The 24127-nt window shown below is 51.1% G+C and overlaps 3 protein-coding genes across 6 annotated transcripts; all 3 read right to left on the bottom strand.

Annotated features, from left to right (window-relative positions):
• Positions 1–3373: 3373 nt before the first annotated feature.
• On the bottom strand, positions 3374–10657 carry LOC133497615 (gastrula zinc finger protein XlCGF8.2DB-like). Of its 2 annotated transcripts, none has more exons than XM_061813657.1 (3): positions 10256–10657; positions 7207–7503; positions 3374–4808 (listed from the first exon to the last, which is right to left on the bottom strand). In XM_061813657.1, exons 1-3 carry the CDS (start codon positions 10272–10274, stop codon positions 3913–3915), a joined length of 1212 nt encoding a protein of 403 aa, XP_061669641.1. In that variant the 5' UTR covers positions 10275–10657; the 3' UTR covers positions 3374–3912. The 2 variants fall into 2 exon arrangements, with proteins under 2 accessions (XP_061669641.1, XP_061669642.1); XM_061813658.1 differs by having other exon boundaries at positions 4685–4808; positions 6539–7503.
• A 1838-nt stretch (positions 10658–12495) lies between these two features.
• LOC133497604 (oocyte zinc finger protein XlCOF6.1-like) lies at positions 12496–15580 on the bottom strand. Of its 3 annotated transcripts, none has more exons than XM_061813644.1 (2): positions 15122–15580; positions 12496–13772 (listed from the first exon to the last, which is right to left on the bottom strand). In XM_061813644.1, the coding sequence occupies exons 1-2, from the start codon at positions 15276–15278 to the stop codon at positions 12625–12627; spliced, it is 1305 nt and encodes a 434-aa protein (XP_061669628.1). In that variant the 5' UTR covers positions 15279–15580; the 3' UTR covers positions 12496–12624. The 3 variants fall into 3 exon arrangements, 2 of the variants coding, with proteins under 2 accessions (XP_061669628.1, XP_061669629.1); XM_061813645.1 differs by lacking the exon at positions 15122–15580 and adding an exon at positions 14386–15115 and having other exon boundaries at positions 12496–14296; XR_009794073.1 differs by lacking the exon at positions 15122–15580 and adding an exon at positions 14048–15115 and having other exon boundaries at positions 13669–13772.
• Positions 15581–16286: 706 nt separating this feature from the next.
• On the bottom strand, positions 16287–23253 carry LOC133497479 (zinc finger protein 84-like). Its single transcript, XM_061813373.1, has 3 exons — positions 22841–23253; positions 21437–22213; positions 16287–17690 (listed from the first exon to the last, which is right to left on the bottom strand). Exons 1-3 carry the CDS (start codon positions 22872–22874, stop codon positions 16624–16626), a joined length of 1878 nt encoding a protein of 625 aa, XP_061669357.1. The 5' UTR covers positions 22875–23253; the 3' UTR covers positions 16287–16623.
• Between the last annotated feature and the right edge of the window lie 874 nt (positions 23254–24127).

The raw sequence follows: 24127 nt of genomic DNA, 5'->3' as shown, positions 1-24127 counted from the left end.
TATGAGAAAGTCATCATAAATCCTGAAATGTGAAAAATGCGTGAGCAGCCAAACTTTTGATTTGGCTGAGTTGAACTGCGGAAACAAATCCATCTTTCCTTCTTTTTCTTTTTTTCTTCATTTCATTTTCATGATCAGAATCAGAAAAAGAAAGAAAAAGTGAAAACATTTTGCACTTTCAATTTGGGTTTGATTTCCATCTCAGGGTTTGGACTTCAGCGAAGATTGAAAAAAAAAAAAAAAAGAATCCCGTTTATAAGACGCTAAAGGACTTTAGATTTCATAAATGTACAGAATGAAACATTTGACTTGAAAAGAAGAAGAAGAAAAAACGAAGACGCCTTCGGGACGGGCGTCGGCGCTGGGAAACTTTTTCTTTTCTTAATCCCCACAAAGTGCAACACGCCTGCAGGATGTCAAATGACGGATGGCGGCGAGCGCAACGCGCACACGCAAGCAAAAAACAAACATGGATGCTCAACACGCACGCACGCACGCACGCACACACCTTGTGAGGACGTGGACCGCACGTCCAAACAACAAAAGCGGCGGGCTCGGACCTTCCTCGCGCGCGCCCCCATCCTGCGGGACCGGCTGGCGCCAGTCTTCACGGAGATCCCCCACCAAGTGCCGTCCTGTTCCGAGAACTCCACCATCCTCCCGGCCCCCAAGAAACCCCCACTCGCGGGTCAGAATGAAAACGGGCCTCTCGCACCCAAATCTCTTTTCGTGAAGTCCTTTGAATGCCTGGTTCCGGACCACCTCAAGAGTGTCACAGGGACCTGCGGGAGTATCCCGTTAGTGGACTTCAGCCCCCACCCCGGGGAGGACACAGCAGGTGAGGCTGGGGGGCACAAACCGCCAAGACCGGGTCTACCCCGGACGCTCCAGCTGTCTCGTTTCAACCGATGAGACCCTCAAGTTGCTGGGAACTGCAGTCTCTCTGGACCTCAAGTGGGAGACCAACATCAACTCCATCCTCAAAAAGGCCTGGCAGAAGATCCGTTTCCTGGTGCTCCTGCCCGAGACAGTTGGACACAGCGCTCATCCGATCGGTACCGTGCACCTCCATCACAAAAAAGGACAAACGCCGACTGCAACGGACAATCAAAACTGCTGAATGGATTGTCGCCGCCACACTACGCATCCTTGAGGACCTCCACCACACCTAAACTAGGACAAGAGCAGGCAGGATCCGATCTTGGCTCCTTCCGTCGGGTAGGCGCTACCGATGGAGACAAACCAAAACTAGCAGACATGTCGACAGCCATTAAATTGCTGAAGGCCAAAGTGACTCTCCAAAGTGTCTTTTTCGCGTTCTGCCAAATGTTAAAGGTTGTTGTCTGCCCGTTTTGTTATCTCCGCTTGAGTCCAGTCGTCAGTGGGAGAGCACCACCGAAAAACGGGAGCGGGAAAGAAACCTCAGAAGAGTTCCTCATTTGTACAGAAGATAAAAGAGCTTTTGAAAGAAAAATCTTTTCTTTTCAGAAGCGGAACTCGAAAAAAAAAACGGTGACTCGGCACAAGGCGAGTCGAACGTTGTTTGCGTTTTAGGTCATTCGCTTGCTTTAACTGTAACGTTACTCCTGATTGATCTCTTTTCAACATGTGAATTGGTAGACAGCAAACAATGAAACGGGTTAGCAAGATAGAAGTACAAGTAAAATGAAGTAAAATAAATCAATGCCACAAGCCAGTCCCGAGGCCGGACAAATGTGTTGCCAAAGAAATATGAACGTTGATCTGGAGGAGCGGTGCCCGAACCGGGTTGGTTTTTGTGGGGTGGGCTGCGGCGCTGAGGGGGCGACCGTGTCTCTGGCTTGAGATCGCAGAGAAATGCCAAGGAGGTCAAATTCTGCGACGCCGACAGCTCGGCAGCAAAGTACGTTGATGACGTCGTCGGCGTCAGCCGATCTTGCGCCACATCACGGAATTAAAAATGAGTTTTTTTGGTGTCACCCGATCGTGCAACGGCCAACGTCAACTCGGCGATTGGCACACTGAGCACCCCTCAACTAAAGAATTTCAAAGCGCTGCAGCCAACTCGAGACATGAAGACGTACCCGACGAAGGAGACGTTGGCGCAACTCAACGAGAACAGCGACTCCCGCATGCCCCGCCCACTAACCGCCTCCACCTCACATGTTCCTACGTTTGTCCTCGTTTATTTTGTGTATCGTCTTATCTTGTCGCCTGTTGTAGACCCCCCTGTCAGCTCCCATTAAAATTCACGCCACGGATCCTCGTTATTGCATTTGCTTGAGGAGACTCCGTTGAGGCGCTGTAACGGAGAACGTGGAGGGATTGCTACGGAGCGAACCTTCAAGCGTTGTAAAATTGACCAACAATTTCCAAAGAAATAAACATTTCTGCCCTCCAAAATCAAAAATTTGATTGACAAACATGATCTCACCAAACTGGAACTGATGCGAACTTCCCTCCTGAGAACGAATTCCATCTTTATTTCATCTGATATTCGCTACACCGGCTCAGTCGTGGCCCGGCTCAACGTCCGCCCCCGGAGAGACGCGTTGAAGGAAACGGGGCCGGTGAAGAAGTCACGGCGAAGTGCAGCATCCGGGAAAGGAACTCGGAGGGCCAGATGGCCGAAGGCTTTGCCCAAAGGATGGAAACGGCCGAGGGGGATCCGGACCGGGAGGTTGTGCGGCAGCTTAGGCTGATTAAGGTTTCTTGACAAACGGAGGGCGCGGAAACACGTGGCGGAAGCTGAGAAAGGCGGAACAAGCGCAACAGCGAGAGGACCGAGGAGAGGCCAAAGGAACACGTCGAGATGCGACGTGGGGCAAGGCCAGACGCATATGACGACGTGTGCGCCGAGTTGGACCCGGAGGAAGGAGAAAAGGAGCTCTACAGGTTGGCCGGACCGAAGGATGTGCGGCAGGTAAGGCTGATTAAGGACAGAGATGGAAATAGATGGAAAGAATGCTTTGAAGAAGAAGAGAGAGAAGGCTGCAGAGCAGACAGAGAGCCTCATTTTTGACTGTGTGTCACGGCAAAGAGCCAAAGAGGGACGTCCGTCGTCAATAATGGACATTGGTTCCCTCCTTTATTGGAAATGTCACACACCAACACGAAGAAGAAGAAGAAGAAGTCGCCTCCCGCGACAGACGTTTCCAAAAATTAAAAAATGGGCGCTCTTTCTCACACAGACAAACTTGCAGTTCAACCAAGTCTCGTCTCGTATGTCACGACTCTCATCCGACGCAACACACCAACACGCGCACGTGATCTGGTCACGGTCTGAGCGCAACTCTGAATCAGTCGCCACGCTAATGTCGAAGATTCTCTGTTCTAAAGTTGAAGATTTTGCTCGTCAGGACACGACATTTCACAGAGGCTTTTTTTTTTTAAAAAAAAAAAACACAAAAACAAATGACCCTTCAATGTACGGCTTTTAGGCCCTTGCAATGTTTCAAGCCACTTGGCATGATGCAAGCATTTGTCTCTGGATGCTTCATTATCATCATTTTCTTTTTCCTTTCTGTGTCATTGAAAGTGACCAACGAGTGAGCAACTTTGACTGCAGGGTTTCGTCCCTTTTTGGACATTCCAGGTCGATGTTACCGTGGAGTGAGCTGAAGGCAAGATTTGAAGAAGTGAAATGCCAACGACGTCCGACACAATAGGCAGAGAGTCGCTTGCCGTTGCGCGCGACGACGACGACGACGACGACAAAAACCTCCCCCGCGCCGGTAAAAACACCCCGCGTTCATCCATCCATTATTTTCTTTCAAGTGTGCATTTTTCCCTGGCATTTGACAAACTATTTTTTCCAAATATCGACGCACTATCTTGTCTTTTGTGGTGCGTTTGGCATAAACACGTTCTTTGTTTACCAACTTTTGAAAATCTCAATTCCGCCGACAAGAGCAAAGAAAAGTCGCGCCGTCCTCACCGGCTGCTGCTCCGTTCAGCGGCACGCCAGCGTTTGTTCACTGGCCCGCGACTGACCGATTTCTCCCCGCCGTGCGTCTTCATGTGTCTCATCAACGCCGAACGGAAGCTAAACTTGGATTTGCATTTGGCGCACGAAAAGGCTTTTTGTCGCGCATGCGATGCCACGTGCTCCGTCAAGTACGCCTTCAGGGAAAAGCTTTTGGCGCACACGGAGCAGGAGAAGGGTCTGACCCCGGTGTGCGTTCGCGCGTGTCTGGTCAAGGCCGAGCGGTCGGCGAAACGCACTTGGCAAAAGGAGCAAGAGAAAGGCTTCTCTCCGGTGTGCGTCCTGGTGTGTGTAATCAAATGTTCCTTGAGCGAGAAGCTTTTGCTGCAATGGGAACAGCGGAATGGTTTCTCCCCGGTGTGCGTCTTGGTGTGGACGGTCAGGCTGACCTTCCACGAGAAGCTTTCGCCGCACACGCGGCACTCGTATGGTTTCTCGCCCGTGTGTCTCCTCATGTGCGTGGTCAGGTTGGACTTGTGAGAGAAGGTCTGAGCGCACACGGAACACGCAAAAGGTTTCTCCCCCGTGTGGATCCGCACGTGCGACACCAGATGTTCGTTGCGAGGGAAAGCTTTGCTGCAAAAGGAGCAAACGAACGGTTTCTCCCCCGTGTGGCACCGCTTGTGTCGCATCAAATGTCGCCTGCCGACAAACTTTTTGTCGCACTGATGACATTGAAACGTGTCGGTTTGGCTTCTCGCGTGATCGCCTTTGGCTTCATCGCCATCGTCGTCATCTTCGTGTGGGTCCGAGACCGGAGCGCCGTCGTCGTCTTCGCTCTTCACGATCATTCCCATCGCACGGTCGTTGACGTCGGGGGGGTCCGGCTGCGGCTGCCGGACGTCTGCGGGACACAACACAGACAAACACAAACGCTTTGGAGAAGTCCAAAAGAAAACGCCCAATTATTTGTTCACAGATGGATCATATTGGAAGATCCCGGCGTGGTCTGCTCTTTGTAAAAACGAAAGATGGAAGGCTTTTTGAAAACTGCCAGGCACTTTGGGTTCTGTCTGCGTGTGCTCCGTCGGGTCTATAACGCGCAACTTTTCCGTCATTTCCCAACAAAGCGAGCGCCTACGCTACAGCGCACATTAGCGACTTAGCCAAGATGGCAGCGCGGGCAATGCAGCAGCCAATCGGGACGCGTCACCAGACATCTTTCGTTGGAGAGAAAATGCTGCAGAGGCCGGAGAGGCGCAGCGACGTACAAGACATCACGAGGATCCGCTTGCATCTCTCTGTCCAACGCAAGATGAGATGGGACGAGGACCGCATTTTATTCTCTGGTTCCCGGGCCCGTCCGACCCACAGCGCGACGTCGCATCCTCGGTAGCCGTCTTCGTCGGCGTCGCCCCCCCCCCCGGCCAAAGGAGGCGGCTCGATGAGTTTCTCCAAAAAGTACCGTGGAAGTGACAGCTGTAACGTTTGTGATTGACTGAAATGTTTTGATGAACATCTTCGCTTCACCTGAGCATGCGTCATGCTAGCATGATGTAGCCAACTCGCCTTGAAAGTGGTTGCATAATGACTACACCGTTGCAAATTCATGGGAAAACGGATTTCAGTTTCTGTGCAGACCCCAGAAATGAAAAATCACCACTCAAACAAAGAATATATTGACAGAGAGAGAGATTGCATGAACCGGAAAAAAAGATTCCAAACAGGACGTTGCAAAGTACGAAAAACAAGCTGTTGGCAACTCGGCAAGATTACGGTACCCGTACCATCGACTGCTTTCGCTGGTTAAGAAAAGAAAATGGAACACGCCATGATGATCATTTCAACAAAACGCAAATTATCGCAACCACAAAGTAGAAGACAGTTGGGGGGTTTTATTGTATATCACACGTGTAGTGCGTGGAGGACAATTTCTGAAACGGTCTCACAAAAAAAAAAACATGGAAAATGCAGCTGGATTTGTAGTGACGACAAATATATTTGCAGTAACGGCGCTTGAGTCGATATTTGCCTCAAAGTCTACGTTAAGAACCATCTGCAAATGGCACAGTCAAGGAATGAGCATGAAAAGCATTTCATTTATTTGAACCCCGGAGAACCCACCGGGTCCCGGACGAGCGACCCGGCGGAATCGAGGGCCCAAAGTTATCAACACAACGCACCACACTCCCTCTTTTTACCCCGAAAACCCAACGTCTCACATGTGCCCGCGTTACGTTGTTGGGGTTTTTTTTGTTTTTTTTGTTTTGCTTTTGTTTTTTTGGCTAGTTTAGACCAACTATCTCAACTGGAATAAACGAGCCATTTTTCCAAATGTGATATTTTCGTATTCCTTTGAAGCTTATTGATTGGTTAGTACATGAGAGAGGATTTGGATGTTTTGGGTTCTCTGGGGTTAAAGTAATACTTTTGTTCAATAGCATGTCAATTCATGATACGGTGAGATTAATAAGGAGGAAAAGTTGCAACGGCAAGCTTTGCCTGACGATTTGACTTAGTTTGCGGACGCTGGACGGGCCAAAAGGCCAAACGCGCAAAAGGACCTTGCTTCTACAGAAGTATCTGTAACAATTGCACCCCAAAAGCCAGCGGTAGTGGTGGGAAAGGTAAAACCTGATTTGGAGCTGGGAAAAGTCACGTACTCCTCCGGGCCGCACATTTGTGCTTGTACAGCTGGTACTGGCGGGCGAAGCTCTCCTGGCACCAAGTGCAGCTGAAGGGTTTCTCCCCGGTGTGCCTCCTCATGTGCGTCTTCAGGTTTCCCTTCTGGCTGAAGCGCTCGCTGCAAAGCGAGCACGGGAAGGGCTTCTCGCCCGTGTGCGTCCTCATGTGGGTCATCAGGTTGCCCTTCTGGGAGAACCTCTCGCGGCAAACGGAACACATGAAGGGTTTCTCGCCCGTGTGCGTCCTCGCGTGCCGAGCCAGCGCCGAGCCGTCGCTGAAGTCAGCGTCGCACTCACGGCAGCGGAAGGGTTTCTCCGCCGCGTGCGCCGTCAAACGTCCTTTCTGGCACGAGCCGCACGGAAAGGGCTCCTCCCCCGCGTGGGTCCGCGCGTGCGCGTTCAGGTGTCCCCCCTCCAAGAAGGTTTTGCCGCAGTTGTAGGGTTTTCCCCCCGTGTGCCCCGCCGCGTGTCGCACAACTTGCGTCTTAACTCTCAACATGTTGCCGCAAAGCGAGCAGACGAAGGCTTTCTCCCCCGCGGGCCGGCGCGAGTGACGCTTGAAATTTCTCTTCTCGCCAAACACTTTGTCACACCGAGAACATTTGAAGCTCACATCACCTTTCGAGTCTTCTTCATCCCCGTTGTCGCCGTCATGGGTGCCGGCAGAGCGCCACGTGGACGAGTCCCCGTCGCGCGAGAGCGGAGCCGCGAGGCGCTCGGCTTCCGATCCTCCCTCCTCCTCCCCCTCACGCGGACCGTCGGCTTCGCTTTTCACAAGGAGTCCGGCCGCCGGAGGTGCGCCGAGCTCCGCTTGTTGAGCGATGCCGCGCTCCTCCTCCTCCTCCTTGACGGGGGGGGGCTCCGGCTGCTCCTCTCTGAGGTGGGGGCGCCTCGGCACAAGCGGCCGCCGGGTGTCTGAAAACACAACAGGGAAGGTCAAGGTCCCGGGTCCCCTTAAGCAACTAAAAGAGGGTTGCGTACCGCAGCGGCGACGGTCGCAGGAGAAACCGGCTGACGAAAGAAATGAACGTTGCAAAGAGGGACTACGGCAGCTGAACTGGAAAAACATCTGGACGCAAATGACTCCAAATCAGTCTGCTCACAAATGACAAGCGACGCTCCCCCAAAGTAGAAAACAAGAGCGGCCTGGTCGAGGATGGAAATAGCTTTGACCGCAGATTTGAAATTAACACTTCCACAGCACGCACCCACCCGCTTGACATCCATGAAAGGGCTTCAAACGACAAGAGTTCAACGAAGCGCCGGGCCCAGAACTTGTGTCCCCATCCTGCCTCAAAGCCTGCGCAGACCAACTTCTTCCTGTCTCCAAACACTCCACCGTCATCCCGGTCCCCCCCAAAGCCACGCGGGCACGGGGAGAGCGAACGTACCGACCTGCTTCAAACACTCCACCGTCATCCCGGTCCCCCCCAAAGCCACGCGGGCACGGGGAGAGCGAACGTACCGACCTGCTTCAAACACTCCACCGTCATCCCGGTCCCCCCCAAAAAGCAGCAGTCTCGGGTCTTGATGACATCCGTGCTGGTGAAGTCCTGTGAAGGCCTTGCGCTGGGCCACCTCGAGAGCGTCGCGGGCCCCCAGCCGGACCCGCCGCAGTTCGCCTGTCGCGCTAACAGGTCAACGTGGGTCTGCACTTCATCCTTGAACATCTTCACCTGTGCGAGGATCCCGTTGGTGGACTTGAGCTCTGCGTTCAACACCGTCGCGTCGCCGAACTCCTCTCCTCCAAACGTCTCCCGGCGGGTCTACGACTTCCCGACGGGCAGCACCGGGGGCACCCCAAGGTTGTGTCCTCTCCCCTCCGCTCTTCTCGCTCTACACAAACGACCGTCGAAGCCCCGGAGTTGGCGGATGACACGGCGACGGGAAGTGGCGAGACTGCAGCCCAACCTTCGACCCCGGCTGGCCCCGACCGGGTCCTCGTGTCAACCGTCAAGACCTTCGGGTTCTTGGGAATTTACGGACGTCAACTTCATGCTCACAGGAAGCACGGCCTGTCACGAGAGCCGCTGAGCAAGTTCGACACGGCGCTCATCCAATCCTACGCGGTCTGGTTTGGGCCCGCCGCCGAAGGGATTCTGGGCCCTGCTCGAGCCACGACGGAGGACTTGCACGCAATGCGAACCGGGTCCAGAGCAGGCGGGATCCTTTCGGCCACCGGCTGTTCGGGAAAGCGCGACAGGTCGACGGCCATTCCGACACTTTTGTTTCCCGCCTCCGGCAATGAAGTCGTGAAATGTTCTTGATCGGCGTATTTTCTGCCTCGTGCCATTGTTGGGACACTCGCTCACATCGATATCAGTATTAGTCGTGTATTTGGGAGACCGTCGCACGATTGGCCACTTGTCATTGCGCTGGTCTACGACGGGAACCGCGAACGGGTCAAAGCTGAACACGACGTGGGGCGTTGACCCACTCTTTTGTCTTATTTGTTCTCGATGAAGAAGATTTGACATCTTGCATGACTCGTGTAAGGGAGCGTCCCTAAAAAACAGAAGTGTCTCTTGTTCTTTGTTCTTGTTCCGAATGCCGAACCAGGGCAGCACCGACTGCCGGAGAAAAATTCCTTGTGTGTGAGTCTACACAGTTGGCCAGTAAAGCTGATTCTGATGTCATCTTTTTTTTTTTTTTTTAGCTAATCCCAAATTGGGACCGTGAAGAAGAGGCCTTCATCCTAATGATGATGATGATTGATCTCATGAATACACACACACACATAATACATAGGTACAGACATTTTTAAGGGTGCAAATCAAGTTGATTTTAATAATTGATGAACCTGTTGATTTATCCACGAATGGGATTTGAGGTTATTTTGAAAAACAGGACATTCAATTTGACAATGCGCAAAAATGCGGCGCAAGGGAACAAAGCGGAATGGTCACCATCATCGCCGTCGTCGCGCATTCAAAAATCCCCAGCGGTGAAAGTTGATTCCGAGAATTTCAAATTCGAGCTAGCAACGTCTTTACATGCTCTCAAATTGAATCGACAACCCTCAAACCAAACACAAATATGCTCCAAATATTGTGCAACTACTCCAACAACAACGCCCCAAAAAGTACACACATGAATCCCAAATATGAATTCATTCTCCTTCCCTTTTTTTTTTTTTTTTTTTTTGTCCCGTCATCTTCTCTCCTCCGTCTCATCCTAATCCAGAACAGCGACTCCACAGCCTTTGACATCAAGCTTGTCTTTGGGCTTCCTGTCGTCCTCTGCCCTGCCCTGACCTGACCTGACCTGACCTGACCCGGCCCGACCACCCGCATCATCCTTCTTCTCGCGATTTCCTCTCGGGACGTGTCCGAAGCATCCAGGTCTGCCCTCTCTGACTTTGGGCTTGGCCTCCTCTCCCTCCCCTCTGACGAGCTCATTTCGACGTGTTCCGTCTGCGCTGCTTCTAATCCATCCATCAAGGGCGGCCTCTTCGTAAATGCTGATGACTGCAATCCATATTTCAAAAAGGGTCAAAGTTAGCCAACGAACCGCGACCCATTTGGGATGTTTGTCTGGCAGCACGAGAGCGCTTTTTACACGACACGACCTCCAAAGTCCTCCATTGATGAAAGTCACGTCAGCGATCATTCAAAAGAAACAAAAACAACAACAACAACAAAAATCATAATAATCTTTGGCAACCAACCTGCTGTGTGCGAGTCCATTTGAGGCTTGAAAAGAGCGCCGCCGCTCTTCCTCGCGGTGTTCTGCTGTCGTTCTTTTCAGAACTTGAGATGGATTTCCACTTCGTCGCTCATTTCCACAAAAATGCCAACACCGCGATTTGTGGCTAGCTAGCTTGCTTCGCTCCTCTTTGTTAGCGGCTAACGAGCTAAAAGGAGCTAAAAACGCTTCAGAGAACGCCGAAGCCAGCCTGGAACAAGAGACGACGTTTTCTCACACTCTTCGTTGTCGGTGGCTTCAATTTTATTAACAAAAAAAAAAAAAAAAGCAGCAGATGCAGAAAAACGGCAACAAAAAGACCAAAGTGGGAACATTCACACGATCTCGCCCCAAGAAGGCGGAAGTGTTGCACAGTGCCGGGCCAATGAGCAGAGGGCTACGGAAACGCCACTTGGACAAACGACACAATTCGCCGCTGGGACGTGCACAGTACGTGTTTGCTTGTCGTTTATTCGCCAATCGACAAATTTGAAGAATTTCAAAGGTTGAACCGAAAGTGATGCGACGACAAAGCTGAGTCTGACGTGTTGCTTACAATCAGGACACGAAAGGAGAAAGAGGGCGGCACGGTGGCCCATCTGGAAGTCCTTGGCCTCACAGTTCTGAGGTCCCGGGTTCAATCCCAGACCCGCTTGTGTGGCGTTTGTACGTTATCTCCGGGGACTCTGGTTTTCCTACCGCATCCCAAGAACGTGCAGTATTGATCGGAGACTCTACATTGCCCCGAGGTGCGATTGTGCGGGCGGCTGTTTGTCTCGATGTGCCCCGGCGACCAGTTCAGGGTGTACCCTGCCTCCTGCCCGTTGACAGCTGGGACAGGCTTTGGCACTGCCCGTGACCCTCGTGAGAAAAGGATCGCTTCCGGTTGACAAGACAGAGGGAGAGCGATTGGAAGGATGTGCAGCAGGTCAGGGCGACGAAGGACGATAGCGATGGAAAATAATGTCTTGACCGGTGCCAGTCGCGTACGAAGTAGACGGAAAAACTACTTTTGAGAAGTTTATGAAGGAAGAGTAGAAGAGGCCAGGAAGTGGCAATGAAGTAAGTAAGTAAGGGGGAAGTTCGAAAGGCACTGAACAGGATGAAAAATGGAAAGGCAGTTGGTCCTGATGGAGGTATGGGAGCAATTTGGAGAGACGGCTGTGGAGTTTTTCCATCAACTTATTCGACAGAGTACGAGCGAGCGAGCGAGCGAGCGAGAAGACGCCTGAAGAATGGAGGAAAAGTGGGCGACTTCCCGGTTTTAGCTGTGGGAATGAATTATCGAGGAATAAAGTTGATGAGCCCCACAATGACGCGATGGGAAAGAGTGGTGGAGGCCTGGACTCAGGACGGAAGGGCAACAGGATGCTTTCGAGGACCACAGATGCGTGACGTGCATTAAGGACGCTCGTGGAAAACTACAGACAAGGTCAGAAGGAGCTACATTGCGTCATTGCATCAGGGATCCGCTCTGAGCCCCTTCCGGTTCGCTCCGGTGACGGAGAGGCTGACAAGACGCGGTTTGACTGGAACCCCCTTCCCAAAGCAATGGCAAACGTTTTCCCATTTTGGAATCGCACAGCAAAGCTTGTTGCAAGTTTTGCACACATGAATGAATCTGGAGAGGATGACGGATTCCGTTTGATTTCTTCACGTATGGAGCCGAGCCTCCAAATTGCGCCTAGGTGTGAACGTGCTTGTTTGTAATGTGCTTTGCCATTGGCTGGCGACCCGTTCAGGGTGTAACCCGCCCAACTCTCGCCCGAAGGTAGCCAGGATCGGCGCCAGCGCGCCCGGGACAAGCCTGGGGAGAACCGCTATGAAAAGAATGAAAAGTGCTCCACATGGTTTAATGAGCTCTTTTTTGTTTTTTAATTCGGTCTTCTTGGATAGTTGCAAAGCTTGTATGTCGATATTAAATTTCATATTTTGTCCCAAACAGTGATATGTAAGGTGCGCACAATAAATGATCTCATCTACGAACACTCTGGAACTCTCGAAGGCGGGCGCAAAGCGGTGCAGAGGGCAACTCTCTTGCTGTCACCTCAGGATTGACGTCTGAAGGGTTTTGTTGTTGTTGTTGTTGTTTTTTTAAGAGAATAACGACTGGAAGTAGCCAAGCCAGCCACATTTGAAGAAGCCATTTTTGTTCCAAATGGATCACTGCAATTCCTCAGTGCAGAAGAAAAAAAAAACAAACAAAAAAAAGTCATCAGCCAAGACGATCCGGACAGATTTATTTCTGCCAATGAAGCTGAAAACAACAAGTTCAAACGCCAGTATTTGATTTGACACGACACTTTGGAGACATCCGCGCGATAAATATGAGGTTTGCCTTTGACTAAAAAGTCAAATCAAAAGACTGCTGCTCTCCCCGGCGCATTTGTGCTTGTTGAGCTGATACTTGTAAGAGAATTTTTCCCCGCAGACGTGACAGACAAACGGTTTCTCGCCCGTGTGCGTTCGCATGTGTCTCAGCATCGTGGCTTGAAGCGTAAAACTCGAGCGGCACACAGAGCAGGTAAAGGGTTTCTCTCCGCTGTGCGTTTTCATGTGGTTGGCGATGGTGGACTGGAGTCGAAACGTGGCGCCGCACACGGAACACGAAAAGGGTTTCTCTCCCGTGTGTATTCTGGTGTGTTCGATCAGGTTCATCATTCTGGAGAAGATTTTACTGCAGAAGGAGCACGTAAAGTTGTCGCCGGTGTGAGTCCTCATGTGCGGAATCAACGACGACCGAAAGCGAAACGTCATCTCGCACACCGAGCACGAGAAAGGTTTTTCTCCGGTGTGAATCCGCACGTGAGCTTTCAAATTAATGTTTTTAGCGAAGCCCTTGCCGCAGACGGAACACGCGAAGGGTTTCTCGCCGCTGTGCGTTTTGGCGTGCTCCTTCAAGTTGCTCTTTCTGGCGAAGCTTTGACCGCAGACCGAGCAAGCGAAGGATTTCTCGCCCGTGTGCGTCTGCGTGTGCTTGATCATGGTGGAGCGATCTCGAAAAGTCATGTCGCAGGCCGGACACGGAAACGGCTTCTCTCCGGTGTGTCTCCTCATGTGGACGGTCAACGTGCCCTTTTGCGTGAAGCTTTTGGCGCAAAGCGAGCAGCTGAATAGTTTTTCCCCCGCGTGACTTCTCACGTGGGTCTTCAGGTGGGACTTGTCGACGAAGGCCTCGTCGCGCCGGGAACACTTCAAGCCGTCGGCGACGCCATCCGGCGACGCCCCCTCCGAGGACTCGACTGGCGCGTGGCCCGTCTCAACCTTCTCCTCACTTTCGCTGCATTCGTCCTCACTTTTCACGATCACGCGAATGACGGGGAGGTCACAGACGTCGACCTCCTCTGCGTCCGGACCTCGGCGCTTGCCTGCCTCCTGGCCGATGCCCACTTCTTCCTCTTCCTCTTCCTGTTTGACGCGGCGGGACGCCGGGCCCTCCTCTTCTCGCTCCCGGCGCCCAGGGCGGAGCCGGTCCAGGCTCAGCGCCGGCCGCCGGACACCTGCGGGACACGAGAGGACAACTGCTGAGATGCGCTCGAGTGGCAGCGAGATGAAGATGACCGACATGTCACGGAACCCGAGCGCCGCAACATTTTCCACCACTTCCTTCGGCGGGCGTGGAAACACGCAATATGTACAATGTCCTCCCCCTTTTTCACGTATTCATTCTCGGCACAAGATGTTTGTTGCGTTTGTCCTTGGATGAATTCCTACTCTGCCCGCTGGCTGGCTGGCTGGCTGGCTGGCTGCTGCTGCTGCTGATATGGTCACATACCTTCAAATAGTACAGGACACGTAGGAGGGCAGCAGAACGCGCTCTAATTGACAGATGGGTTTCAGGGCAAGGTCGGAGTGCATCAGGGATCCGCGCTAAGCCCCGTCCTGTTTGCTGTGCAAATGGACATGTTGACAGATGAGGTTCGACTGGAATCCCCTTGGACCGTGATGTTCGCAGATGATATTGTGATTACGCAGAGGAAGCAGGGAGCACGCGGAGGAACAATTAGAAAGATGGAGGCACGCACTGGAAAGGAGAGGAATGAAGATTAGCCAAAGTAAAACATGCGTGAATGAGAAAAGTGGAGGGGGGAAGAGACGGCGAGGGTGGACGACCTCAAATACTTGGGGCCGACAATCCGGAGCGACGGAGAGTGTGGTAAGGAAGTGAAGGAACGGGTCCCAGCGGGGTGGAACACTTGGCGCAAGGTGTCTGGTGTTCTATGTGACGCCAGGATGAAGACGGGCACAGTCCATAAAACTGCGGTGAGGCCGGCCATGATGTAAAGATTGGATTAGAGATGGTGGCGCTGAAGAGACAACGGGAAGCAGAGCTGGAGATTGTTGAGGTTGTCGCTGGGAGTGAGCAGGTTGGATAGGGTTAGAAAGGAGCTCATCAGAGGGAGGGGCAGCCAAAGTTGGATGTTTTGGGGACGAGACAGTGAGTATGTTGGTAGAAAGGAGCGAGACCAAAGAGAAGGTTGATGGCTGTGGTGAGGGAAGACACGAGGCCAGTTGGGGTGTTAAGAGAGGAAGATGCAGGAGCTCTAACCCGAAGATGGCAAAAGACGACACGCTGTGGCGACCCCTAGCGGGACAACCCCAAAGGAAAAGAAGAAGAATAGATGAATTCCATTTTCATCGGGAAACATTGCACGTTCGGAAATGATTCGGGTTCTGCGTACTCCTACTGGACTGTCAAAATCTTAAACAGGGCTGTGTGGACTTTTTCCTCTGAGCGGCGCTGAACATCGGTTCACGGTCAATGAAGCTAAAGTGTTAGCCGTGTGGGAGTGAAAAGGTGGAACGTCGCCATTCGGTGACGAAATGCGAAAAAGGATGAAAATGTGACCTGCTGCTGCTGCTGCTGCTGCTGCGTGGGAATCCACTTGAGGCTGGAAAACAGCGCCGGCTAGCGGCCGCTCTTTCTCCTCCTTCGTGCCGCAAAGTCCTTCTTCGCGCGCCGCTGTCGCGAACGCGGATTCGCCGAGGGGCTCACTTGGGTCCATTTTGTCCGTCCAACGGCAACACTTGCGCTTTGCGCTCGCTCCGCTTCGGCTCTTTGTTGGCAGCTAGCAAGCTTAGCTAGCTCGCTGGAGATGCTTCAAAGTGCACCGAGACGGGATTGAAACAACGTTTAACGTTTCGTAGCTGCTAGATGACAACAACGAGCACGTGATAAACGAGAAAAAAAAAACAGCAAAAGGTCGGGGGTCCGCGGGGGGGAAACAACATTTCGACGCTCACTCTTGTGTCACACTGCGACTGTGGCGACGTTTCCTGCGAGGGGGCAGAAATCAACACTACGCATGCGCAACGGTCGCCATTTTGCATCGAAGTATGGCAAGTCGCTGGGGCCAAAACATTAGCGACAATGAAGTCGGTGGCGGGACAGTGAGAGAGCGGTTAGCCCATCTGCCTCGCATTGCAACTTTTGCGGGTTCAAAATCGGCCCGGCCTGTGCTTGTCCTCCCCCGAACCAAACTCATTTAGAATCGCCAAGGACTTCATTTTTTTTTTTTTTTTTTTTTTCTAGGAGAGGTAAACCTGAGAAAAGCCACGCAGGCACGGGGTTGAACCCGCAACTCCAGAACGTTGAGCCAGTTGTGCTGACGTTATGAAGCAAAAGTTTGAGGCAGAAGCTCTCACCCGCAGGTGTCCAACCCCAGGCCCGGGGCCCGCCAGTGAAAATTTCAAATTGACATATATCATAAATGATAACACATTTTTGTGTTACCAAACATGGACAGTATTTGAAAAACCCAAACTAGTTCATACGTTTTTCTTAGTATCCAGTACTGAGGTCCATACAATAAACGAAAACAAGTCATTGAAATAGACTCACGGCCGCATCTTGCGATGGCTTATCGTTATTTATTGTTTTGGTTTTTTTTTACTCGTTAATCGGTCCCAAGAATCCCGATGGTACAAAGGAAGCTTTAACGCAAAACAAACTCAGTCTGCTTTCATGAAGGACTCCAGAAGTGGGAGAATTGCTCACGTCAAGAGGCTGCAATCAGACGATTTGGACGCTTTCAAGTTCGACCATGGCTCTAAAAAGTCAAATGCATCATCGAAATTGTTGCAGATGAATTTGATCAACACTTTGGCCTTTCTCGACAAAATGCAACTTTCCATTTAGAGGTACACCTGCTCAGTGGACCCCCATCTTTTTAGTCCCACCCTAAAAAAGAAACAACAACAATGAACGGGACGGGGGATTTTTTTTTTTGTTTTTTCAATTGTATTTATTGATGTTTTCTTTGAAAGTTTCAATGGAAAAAGTTCCACGTTGTCCATTGTAACCGGCGTTCGGGTGGCCACGGAAGGGACAACAATACGATCTAAAAAAAATCACTTTTCATTTCCTTGGGATGTCGAGATTGTGGCGGCAGCAGCAGCAGCTTCACTTCTTGCTGCCCCGCTCAGCAGCGCATTTGTGTTTGTCGAGCTGATACTTGTGCGTGAAGTTTTGCCGCAAGTGAAGGGTTTCTCTCCTGTGTGCTTCCTGGTGTGCTTCATCAAGTTTCCCTTTTGGGAGAAGCTCTGAGCGCAAACGGAGCAGGAAAAGGGTTTCTCGGCGGCGTGCGTCGTCTTGTGCGTCGCCAAACTGCCCTTTTGCGAGAATCTTTTGCCGCAAATGGAGCAGGGAAAGGGTTTCTCTCCGCTGTGCGTCCTCATGTGTCTCATCAGATGTCCTTTCTGGGAGAAGGTCTGCGCGCAAACGGCGCAGGAAAAGGGTTTTTCGCCGGTGTGCGTCCTCATGTGCCTCATGAGCGCCGAGCGCAGACTGAAGCTGGTCCTGCAGGCGGCGCAGGCGAAGCTTTTCTCGCCGGTGTGAGTCCGCGCGTGCGTGGCCAAGTTGCCTTTGCGGGAGAATCTTTCCCCGCAAACCGAGCACGTGAAGGGTTTCTCCCCCGTGTGCGTGCTGGCGTGTTTCATCAGATTTCCCTTTTCGGAGAATCTTTTGCCGCAAAGCGGGCAGGGGTAGGGTTTCTCTCCCGTGTGCGTTCTCACGTGGAGCTTGAGATTGCTCTTCCTGGGGAAGGCTTTGTCGCAAAAGGGACAACTGAAGCTTTTTTCTCCCGTGTGTCTTCGCAAGGTAGGCGAATCCGCAAAGCTTCCGTCGCATTCAAAACATTTCAAGTTGGCGTCTTCCTCCTCCTCCTCCTCCTCACCAGAGTGCGACAGCGACTCGCGGTGGCCGCCGCCGGCTTGCGTTTCGCTTTGGCCAAGTCGGGAGCAGCGGCCTTCATCTTCATCCTCTTCGTCATCTTCGCCTTTGACAATCACGTGAATGAGCGGCAACGCAGCCTCTTCCTCTTCCTCTTCCTCTTCGTCCTCCTCGTCGTCGTGACTGATGTCCAGTTCTTGCTGTTCCTCTTTAATGCGACGTAGCCGCTCGTCACCTTCGCTGACGTCTGCAAGACACGAGAAGACGATTGAAACGTTGGTGTGCGAAAAGCAGACAACCCGATTGCGCGGGATTCGAGCCGACGGCACTTTTGCGTCGTAGATTTAACAAGAGGAACATGGCCGCCGCCCGCAGTGGCATCTTATCGTTCCGTCCAAAGCGATCGCATCGAGTTGTTTCCGAGTCGGGAATAAACACGCGAAACATCGGTCAAAGAACGGGAATCGAACGCTGTCCCACGAACATAATCAGTCACAATATTGGGAATTTATCTATCTCTCCCCCCCCCCCCCCCCCCCCCTCAATATTAACTTTGCAGCTGTTGTGTGGTTTGAATATTCCCTTTTGCACTCATTTCCATTGTTGTCACGACAGACGTGCGGCTCGTGGAGCGCATAACACAAACGCGAAAAAAGAGAGAGAGAAAGACGAGGAAAAAAGACGAGAATGCCGAAGGAAAAGGGAGAAAAGGAGCCCAAAGAGGAGGTCGACTTTACTTTCCGAGAGGCGTCCGAGGTGCCTGTGCAGCTTCACATCCAAAACGTTGACTACTTTACTTGCATTCGACGAGAAGGATGACCAACTCCGCGCACAAAATTGCCACCTCTTTTTTCTTGTTCTCAAACATGTCTTTAAATCGATTCCAATACAGATGACAGCAGAAAACGATTCGTAACGTTGGTGCAATTTTGAAAAATCGCTCCAGTGTCCAGCAAAAACACATTGCAAGAATGATAAAGAATAATTGAAAAAAATCAAAAATAAAACTCGTTCTTTTTCCTCTGAGAAATCGCCACCTTTTTGATCATTCTACTTTAGTTTAGTTAACTTCAGATCTTACCATGATGGAGAGCTACAATACAAATCATTGAAAAACTTCCCCTCCGTTATTTTGACTTCGGTGCGTTAGAAGGATTTTTTTTTTTTTTTTTTGCACTCTGCAAGGATTTTATGAGGTAGTTTTTCACGTTGTCGCTTGGAAAAGTTGACAGGTTTGCCCTCCACACATTCGCGTTCCATCGCGGATTCTCCTTCCGTGAGCTTCAAACATACGCTCGCCTTTTGACAATAAATGATAACATAAAAAAGAAAGAAATAAAGAGTCCATGGCGGAGGTTGTGAATTGAAATGAAATATCCCCAAGTGATGCGTGCGAACAGAGCGAACCTGCTGTGGGAGAGTCCATGGAAGATTCCGGGTCTCCTTTTTGAGTTAGTCCGGAAAGTTCCTCGCTCTTTGTTCTCCCTCACCTCACTTCGAAGACTTTTTCACTTCGGTGCTGATTTCCCGACGGGAAATTGGACACGTTCAAACGGTGCCTTAGCTCGTGTGGCTAACTCGGAGGAGCTAACAGGAAGCAAAAAAAGATCACCGAGGCGAGCATCTAATAAGGCGCGAGGTTCTGGTACTGTTCGCTGCCAAAAGGCTGCGCTCAGTACAAAAAAAAAAAAGCGGACAGTAAATGGACATTTCAACACACACTGAGAACGAGCGACTGAGCGACGCCGCTCGTCGTTCGGAAGTGACGTAAGTGACGCTTCAAACTACGGCAACGTCGCACGGACAAATGGCGTGGCCCGGGGCTTCATTCGCTCGCTTCTTGAGAAGAATGTAAAAAAAAAAAAAATTATATATATGTATGTTAAATTATTAGAATATGTGCAGACATTAAAAGGGCGACTATGAATAAATACCTTTTCAGGCTTATCATTGTGATTGCAGGAAATGATGTGATTTTTTTTTTTTTTTTTTTAGAATATGAAGGCTTTTATTTTTCCAGATGTACAATTGATGTAAATAAATTGAACGGTTCGAAATGTCTCCCACCCCACCAAACAAAAAAACAAAAAAACATCCATATACTGTACTTAAAGTAATAAGGAAAAGCTTGATGGTGGGCAAATGCGTTTACGTGTCGAGTGCGGCATGCGCGGCTGCAGTGGCGCCCTCTAGCGTTTAGGCGCTGTGAGCTCTCGGAAGTGGACTTCATCGCAGAGGCCTCCTTGATGAAAAGGACAACTTGGGCGTTTCATTCAGCGATGACACCAAATCTATGGAGCGGGGTAACAATTTCACCACTTCACAATCGCGTTCTATGAAGTTTTTGATCAACCTGAGGCGTGCGAGGCCACGCGAGGTTTGAAAAGCGCGTCCAGGAGTTGACGTCGTTACGAATCGGGAATGTCTCCTTCCTTAAGAGGAATAAAGCGGTGAAATGTGGGGAAAACCGGGTCACGTCTGATGCTAACTTCCGCCTGGCGGACGGGCGGTTTTCTTCTCCGGCGTTCCGGTGGGACGTCGCCTTCTACCGGCCCGGAGGGACGTTGCAACCACAGTCTGGACGCCTGATTTTGGTGCGGGCAGCGCGGGTTCGATCCCCACTCGGCGATGGCCTCCTCTGGGACCGACTGGCGACCGGTTCAGGGAGTCGTCCGCCTTGGCTGAGATAGGCTCTGGCATTCCTGCAACCCTTGTGAGGATAAGCGGTTAGGGTTCCGCCTGGATGCACGCAAAACGGCGTGGCTACATTTACAGTACAATTCCTTTTTCTCCACGTTTGTTTGAAGAACAACATGTTGTGAAGCAACAACACCCACACACAAATAAATAAATATAACTGCAGGGGGCACAAATTGCCCGTAGGTGTGATTGCGAGTGTGGCTGTTTGTCTCAAAGTGCCCTGCGATTGGCTGGCAACCGGCTCAGGGTGTACCCCGCCTCTCCTGTCCGTTGACAGCTGGGATAGGCTCCAGCGCTCCCTGCGACCCTTGTGAGGATAAGTGGCGAAGAAAATGGATGGATGGATGGATAGATGGGTAAAACTTCAGGTTCTGTCACCGGTCCAGCGGTCGACTTCAGTTGCCGCTCAGCGAGGACGCCAAGGTGATGCGTGACTGACGGGCGACCAGCTCAGGGTGGAGCCTGCCTTTCGCCCGAAGTGGACGGAAAGGGACGGGTCCTGAGCCGAAGACCCACGTGCGCTTGACTGCCTCTTGTGGGCAAAAACACGTCACGACACGCTAACTTCGCTAAGCTGACAAAACGCACCGCACTCACTTTCCATCACGTGTAAAAGCCGCTCGGAATGTTCCGGAAGCGCGTTTCTGAGGAGATCTCCCCCCCCCCCCATCGTCTCCTTCCGCATCTTACGAGGGCGAAACACTTAAGCGGCCGAGCAACAGCGCCCCCTACTGTCCCCGGCCGAGTAGTGCACTCGCGCCCGCACGCAAGTGAAAGTTAGGCAGTCGACCGAAACGGGTGTCAGCGTAAAAGATGTGAGCCCGAGACAGCGCCACGCGTGCTTTCATTTTACATCAGCGGGGGAGGAAAAAAAAAAAAAAAAAATCAATAGCGCATAAGAACGCGTTGACTTGGCGATGCCAGCATTTTGCTTTCTTTCACTCCCGCAACCACACGCGAAACGCGTTCAAATCTTGTGCTGACATTTCAGTTGTATTCCTGAGCGCATTTCACTGAAAAAGAAAAAAACCCAACGTTCTTTTTCTTTCTTCAGACCGAGTTCCTCCATTTCTTTTTCTGCCGGCATGAACTGAAAATTGCATTTCAACCTTGCGCTCGTTGCGCGACTGAGCTGCCGCGCGTCGTCTTCCCGAGGGGGAGAAAATGCCAGTCTCGCGTGTGAGAGCTTTTGAGAAACGCGCGTGAAAAAGCCATCTGGGACGCACGCCGCTCACTCGCAAGCGCACGCAAGTGAGTTGCGCGCGAGAGCCAGTCCGGTATTTCCCCGTCAGGGTCCGCACGGGTGCTTGTTGAGCTGATACTTGTGAGAGAAGCTCCGGCCGCACGCGCGGCACCGGAAGGCCTTCTCCCCCGTGTGCCTCCTGACGTGCGTCACCAGACTGACCTTCTGCGAGAAGGTTTTCCCGCAGAAGGAGCAAGGGAAGGGTCTCTCCCCGGTGTGCGTCCTGGCGTGCTGGACCAGCGCCGAGCGGACGGTGAAGCTGGCGGCGCACGCCGAACACGAGAAGGGTTTTTCCCCCGTGTGGATGCGCGTGTGCGTCAGCAGGTTTCCCTTCACGGAGAAGCGTTTGGCGCAGAAGGGGCAGCTGAAGGGTTTTTCTCCCGTGTGCGTGCGGCCGTGTCGCATCAAGATTCCCTTCTGGGAGAAATGTTTCCCGCACACGGAGCAGCTGAAGAGTTTTTCCCCCGCGTGGCAGCCCATGTGCCTCTTCAGGTTGCTTTTACTGCCGAAGGTTTTGTCGCACTGGCGACACGCGAACGCTTTGGAGCTCCTCGTACGAGCGTCCTCTGGGTCGGAGCGCGACGCCGACGCGTCCTCTGGGTGGGAGAGCCTCGCCTCGCCTCCGCCTCCGTCTTGGTCGCCTTCGCTCTTCACGCCGACTTTGGCGCCGACGCTGCGTTCCTCCTCCTCCTCCTCCTCCTCTTTAACGCGGGCGGGCTCCGGCTCCGGCTCCTCCCCTTCCCGTTTGACGCGGCCGACGGGGGACGCCGCCGCCTCCTCTTTGACGCGCGGAGTCTCCGGGCGCTCCGGCTTGACCTCGGAGACGTCTGCAGGACACGAGAAGATCATCATTTGGAATCAACAACGGTCCGCACGTGGCCCGCAGAATTTCCTTTCGAAAACGGATTTATCGGACTGATCATAAATCTTTGGATGAATGCCAGTTGTTATCCACCAAAAAGTTATATTTTTCAAAATACGGCATATGCCAATCCGTCTTCCCCGTTGTGTCCTAAATGAAGCGAAATGAAAGACGCGCGCAAATTGTATTTTGGGATGCTTTGGCGTGGGCAGCGCAGGATCAATTCCCACTCAGTGATGGCGTCGAGATCTGCCCCGCGACTGACTGGCGACCAGTTCCGGGCCTAGTCCGCCTTTGGCCCGAAGCTAGCCGGGTTAGGCTCCGGCATTCCCGTGACTCTTGTGAGGATTAGCGGCTTGAATAATGAATGGATGGAAAGTAACGGATGGAAAAAAAAATGACAAATAAAAATCTGCCACATACACGGCCACGTCATTTCTGCGATGGGTGCATTTCCACCGGTGTCCGCTGGGTGGGAAAGGCGACTTTGAAAAGAAAATTCCGTGAAATCTTTTCACTTGTCAGCTTTAAACGTTTCATTGACGGTGGCAGAACGTTAGTTTGGAGAGCGAGTTGGAAAAGTGTCACTTACTATGCGCCCGCTGTTGGCATCCAGAAGCTTCCATTGCGGCCGAACTTTTGCTCTCATAAGAACCACGATAAAAACAATGTAAAAAATACCAGTCGTTATGATTTCCTCTTGTCTTCCTTCTCCACTGTTGCTGTTGTTAACAAAACCGGCGGAGCTTTCTTCACTTTTATGCCAGCAGTCCCCCCAAAGCAAGACTCGTTTCGCGCACACTAGCCTAGCATGTTGCTAACTTCCGCTACTCTTTGTTCGCGAGCTGGGCTCAACGGAAACGCTTGGATTAAAAGTACCCGAAATCAACGTCGACTGCGATAAACCCCCCGTTAAACATTCCAAAAACAAAACCATTTTTTTAAGGAAGAAGGCCTAATTTGCTGGTGTTTCAAGGGACGCCGACGGACCGTCACTTCCGCGTTTTCTTCTTTCTCTATAACGGCGTTGACAACTTGAATGCTGAAGGACGCAGCGGTGCCGCCCAGCGGACGTTTTGCTCCACACTCGACAAAAGGCTTGTCCAAGCGCAGCGCAACAAACGTTTGACGAAAAAAGGCACTTTTCCCATTTTTTTTGCTCGTGATTTTTTTCAAATGGATTTCTATACGAGTCGTTCAAATGTTCCCTCACGTACTTTTTAAACACTGGATTGTTTTAGGCTGTGTAATTCTTGTGCTGCTTCATTGTTCAATGCCTGTTTTATATATTATTATATTGTTTGTATTTTTTTGTACAAGAGGAAAAAGAGATCTAATTATTTTCCTCACTCATGGATTGTATTTTTTAATTCTTGATTAACTATTTCCTCTATATTTTGGATTTTCCCTCTAGTTTTAAAAGTCCTTTTTCTCAAAAACATTTATTCCAAATCCTTCTAATTTAATCTGTTTTTGTACATTTCTAATACAATTATGTAATTGTTTTGTATTTTTTCCCAAACATTTGAGTATTTTTGTAATACTTTTGTATTTTTCCTTTGAAAAAAAAACAATATTCTTTCTTTTTGTACTTTCTGAATCTTGATATTTTCACCATTTTGTTGTGTTCTTTTGGAACACCTTTTTTAATTCAATCATTTTGAACTTTTTTGATACATCTCGCTTGTATTTGATACATGTAACCAGCCCTACACTATTTGGGTGGAATCTAAATCTAATCAAACTTTGATTTGGATCAATGCAACAGAGCTCACCAGGAGCATCACTATACTGGATTGGTGATGGTAAAGATGACATTTTGAAAATTTGATTTGGAAAAACTTCCTTGAAGCACGAAACTTTTTGCCACAAGACAAAT

This window comes from Syngnathoides biaculeatus, chromosome 3, assembly GCF_019802595.1.
Source record: "Syngnathoides biaculeatus isolate LvHL_M chromosome 3, ASM1980259v1, whole genome shotgun sequence".
Classification (NCBI taxonomy): domain Eukaryota; kingdom Metazoa; phylum Chordata; class Actinopteri; order Syngnathiformes; family Syngnathidae; genus Syngnathoides; species Syngnathoides biaculeatus.
Note: the sequence above shows the minus strand (reverse complement) of the source record. Positions and strands in the feature narration are given on the sequence as shown.

What these genes read in the sequence shown, in the direction of transcription:
- LOC133497615 (XM_061813657.1), bottom strand. An exon ending in GGATGAAGAAGACTCGAAAG is followed by an intron (nt 4,809 to 7,206) that starts GTGATGTGAGCT and finishes TGTGTCCCGCAG; the next exon opens with ACGTCCGGCAGCCGCAGCCG.
- LOC133497604 (XM_061813644.1), bottom strand. Translation starts at nt 15,278, where the DNA reads ATGGACCCAAGTGAGCCCCTCGGCGAATCCGCGTTCGCGACAGCGGCG. An exon ending in AGCAGCAGCAGCAGCAGCAG is followed by an intron (nt 13,773 to 15,121) that starts GTCACATTTTCA and finishes CGTGTCCCGCAG; the next exon opens with GTGTCCGGCGGCCGGCGCTG.
- LOC133497479 (XM_061813373.1), bottom strand. Translation starts at nt 22,874, where the DNA reads ATGGAAGCTTCTGGATGCCAACAGCGGGCGCATA. An exon ending in ATGCCAACAGCGGGCGCATA is followed by an intron (nt 22,214 to 22,840) that starts GTAAGTGACACT and finishes CGTGTCCTGCAG; the next exon opens with ACGTCTCCGAGGTCAAGCCG. An exon ending in CAACAAGCACCCGTGCGGAC is followed by an intron (nt 17,691 to 21,436) that starts CCTGACGGGGAA and finishes CGTGTCTTGCAG; the next exon opens with ACGTCAGCGAAGGTGACGAG.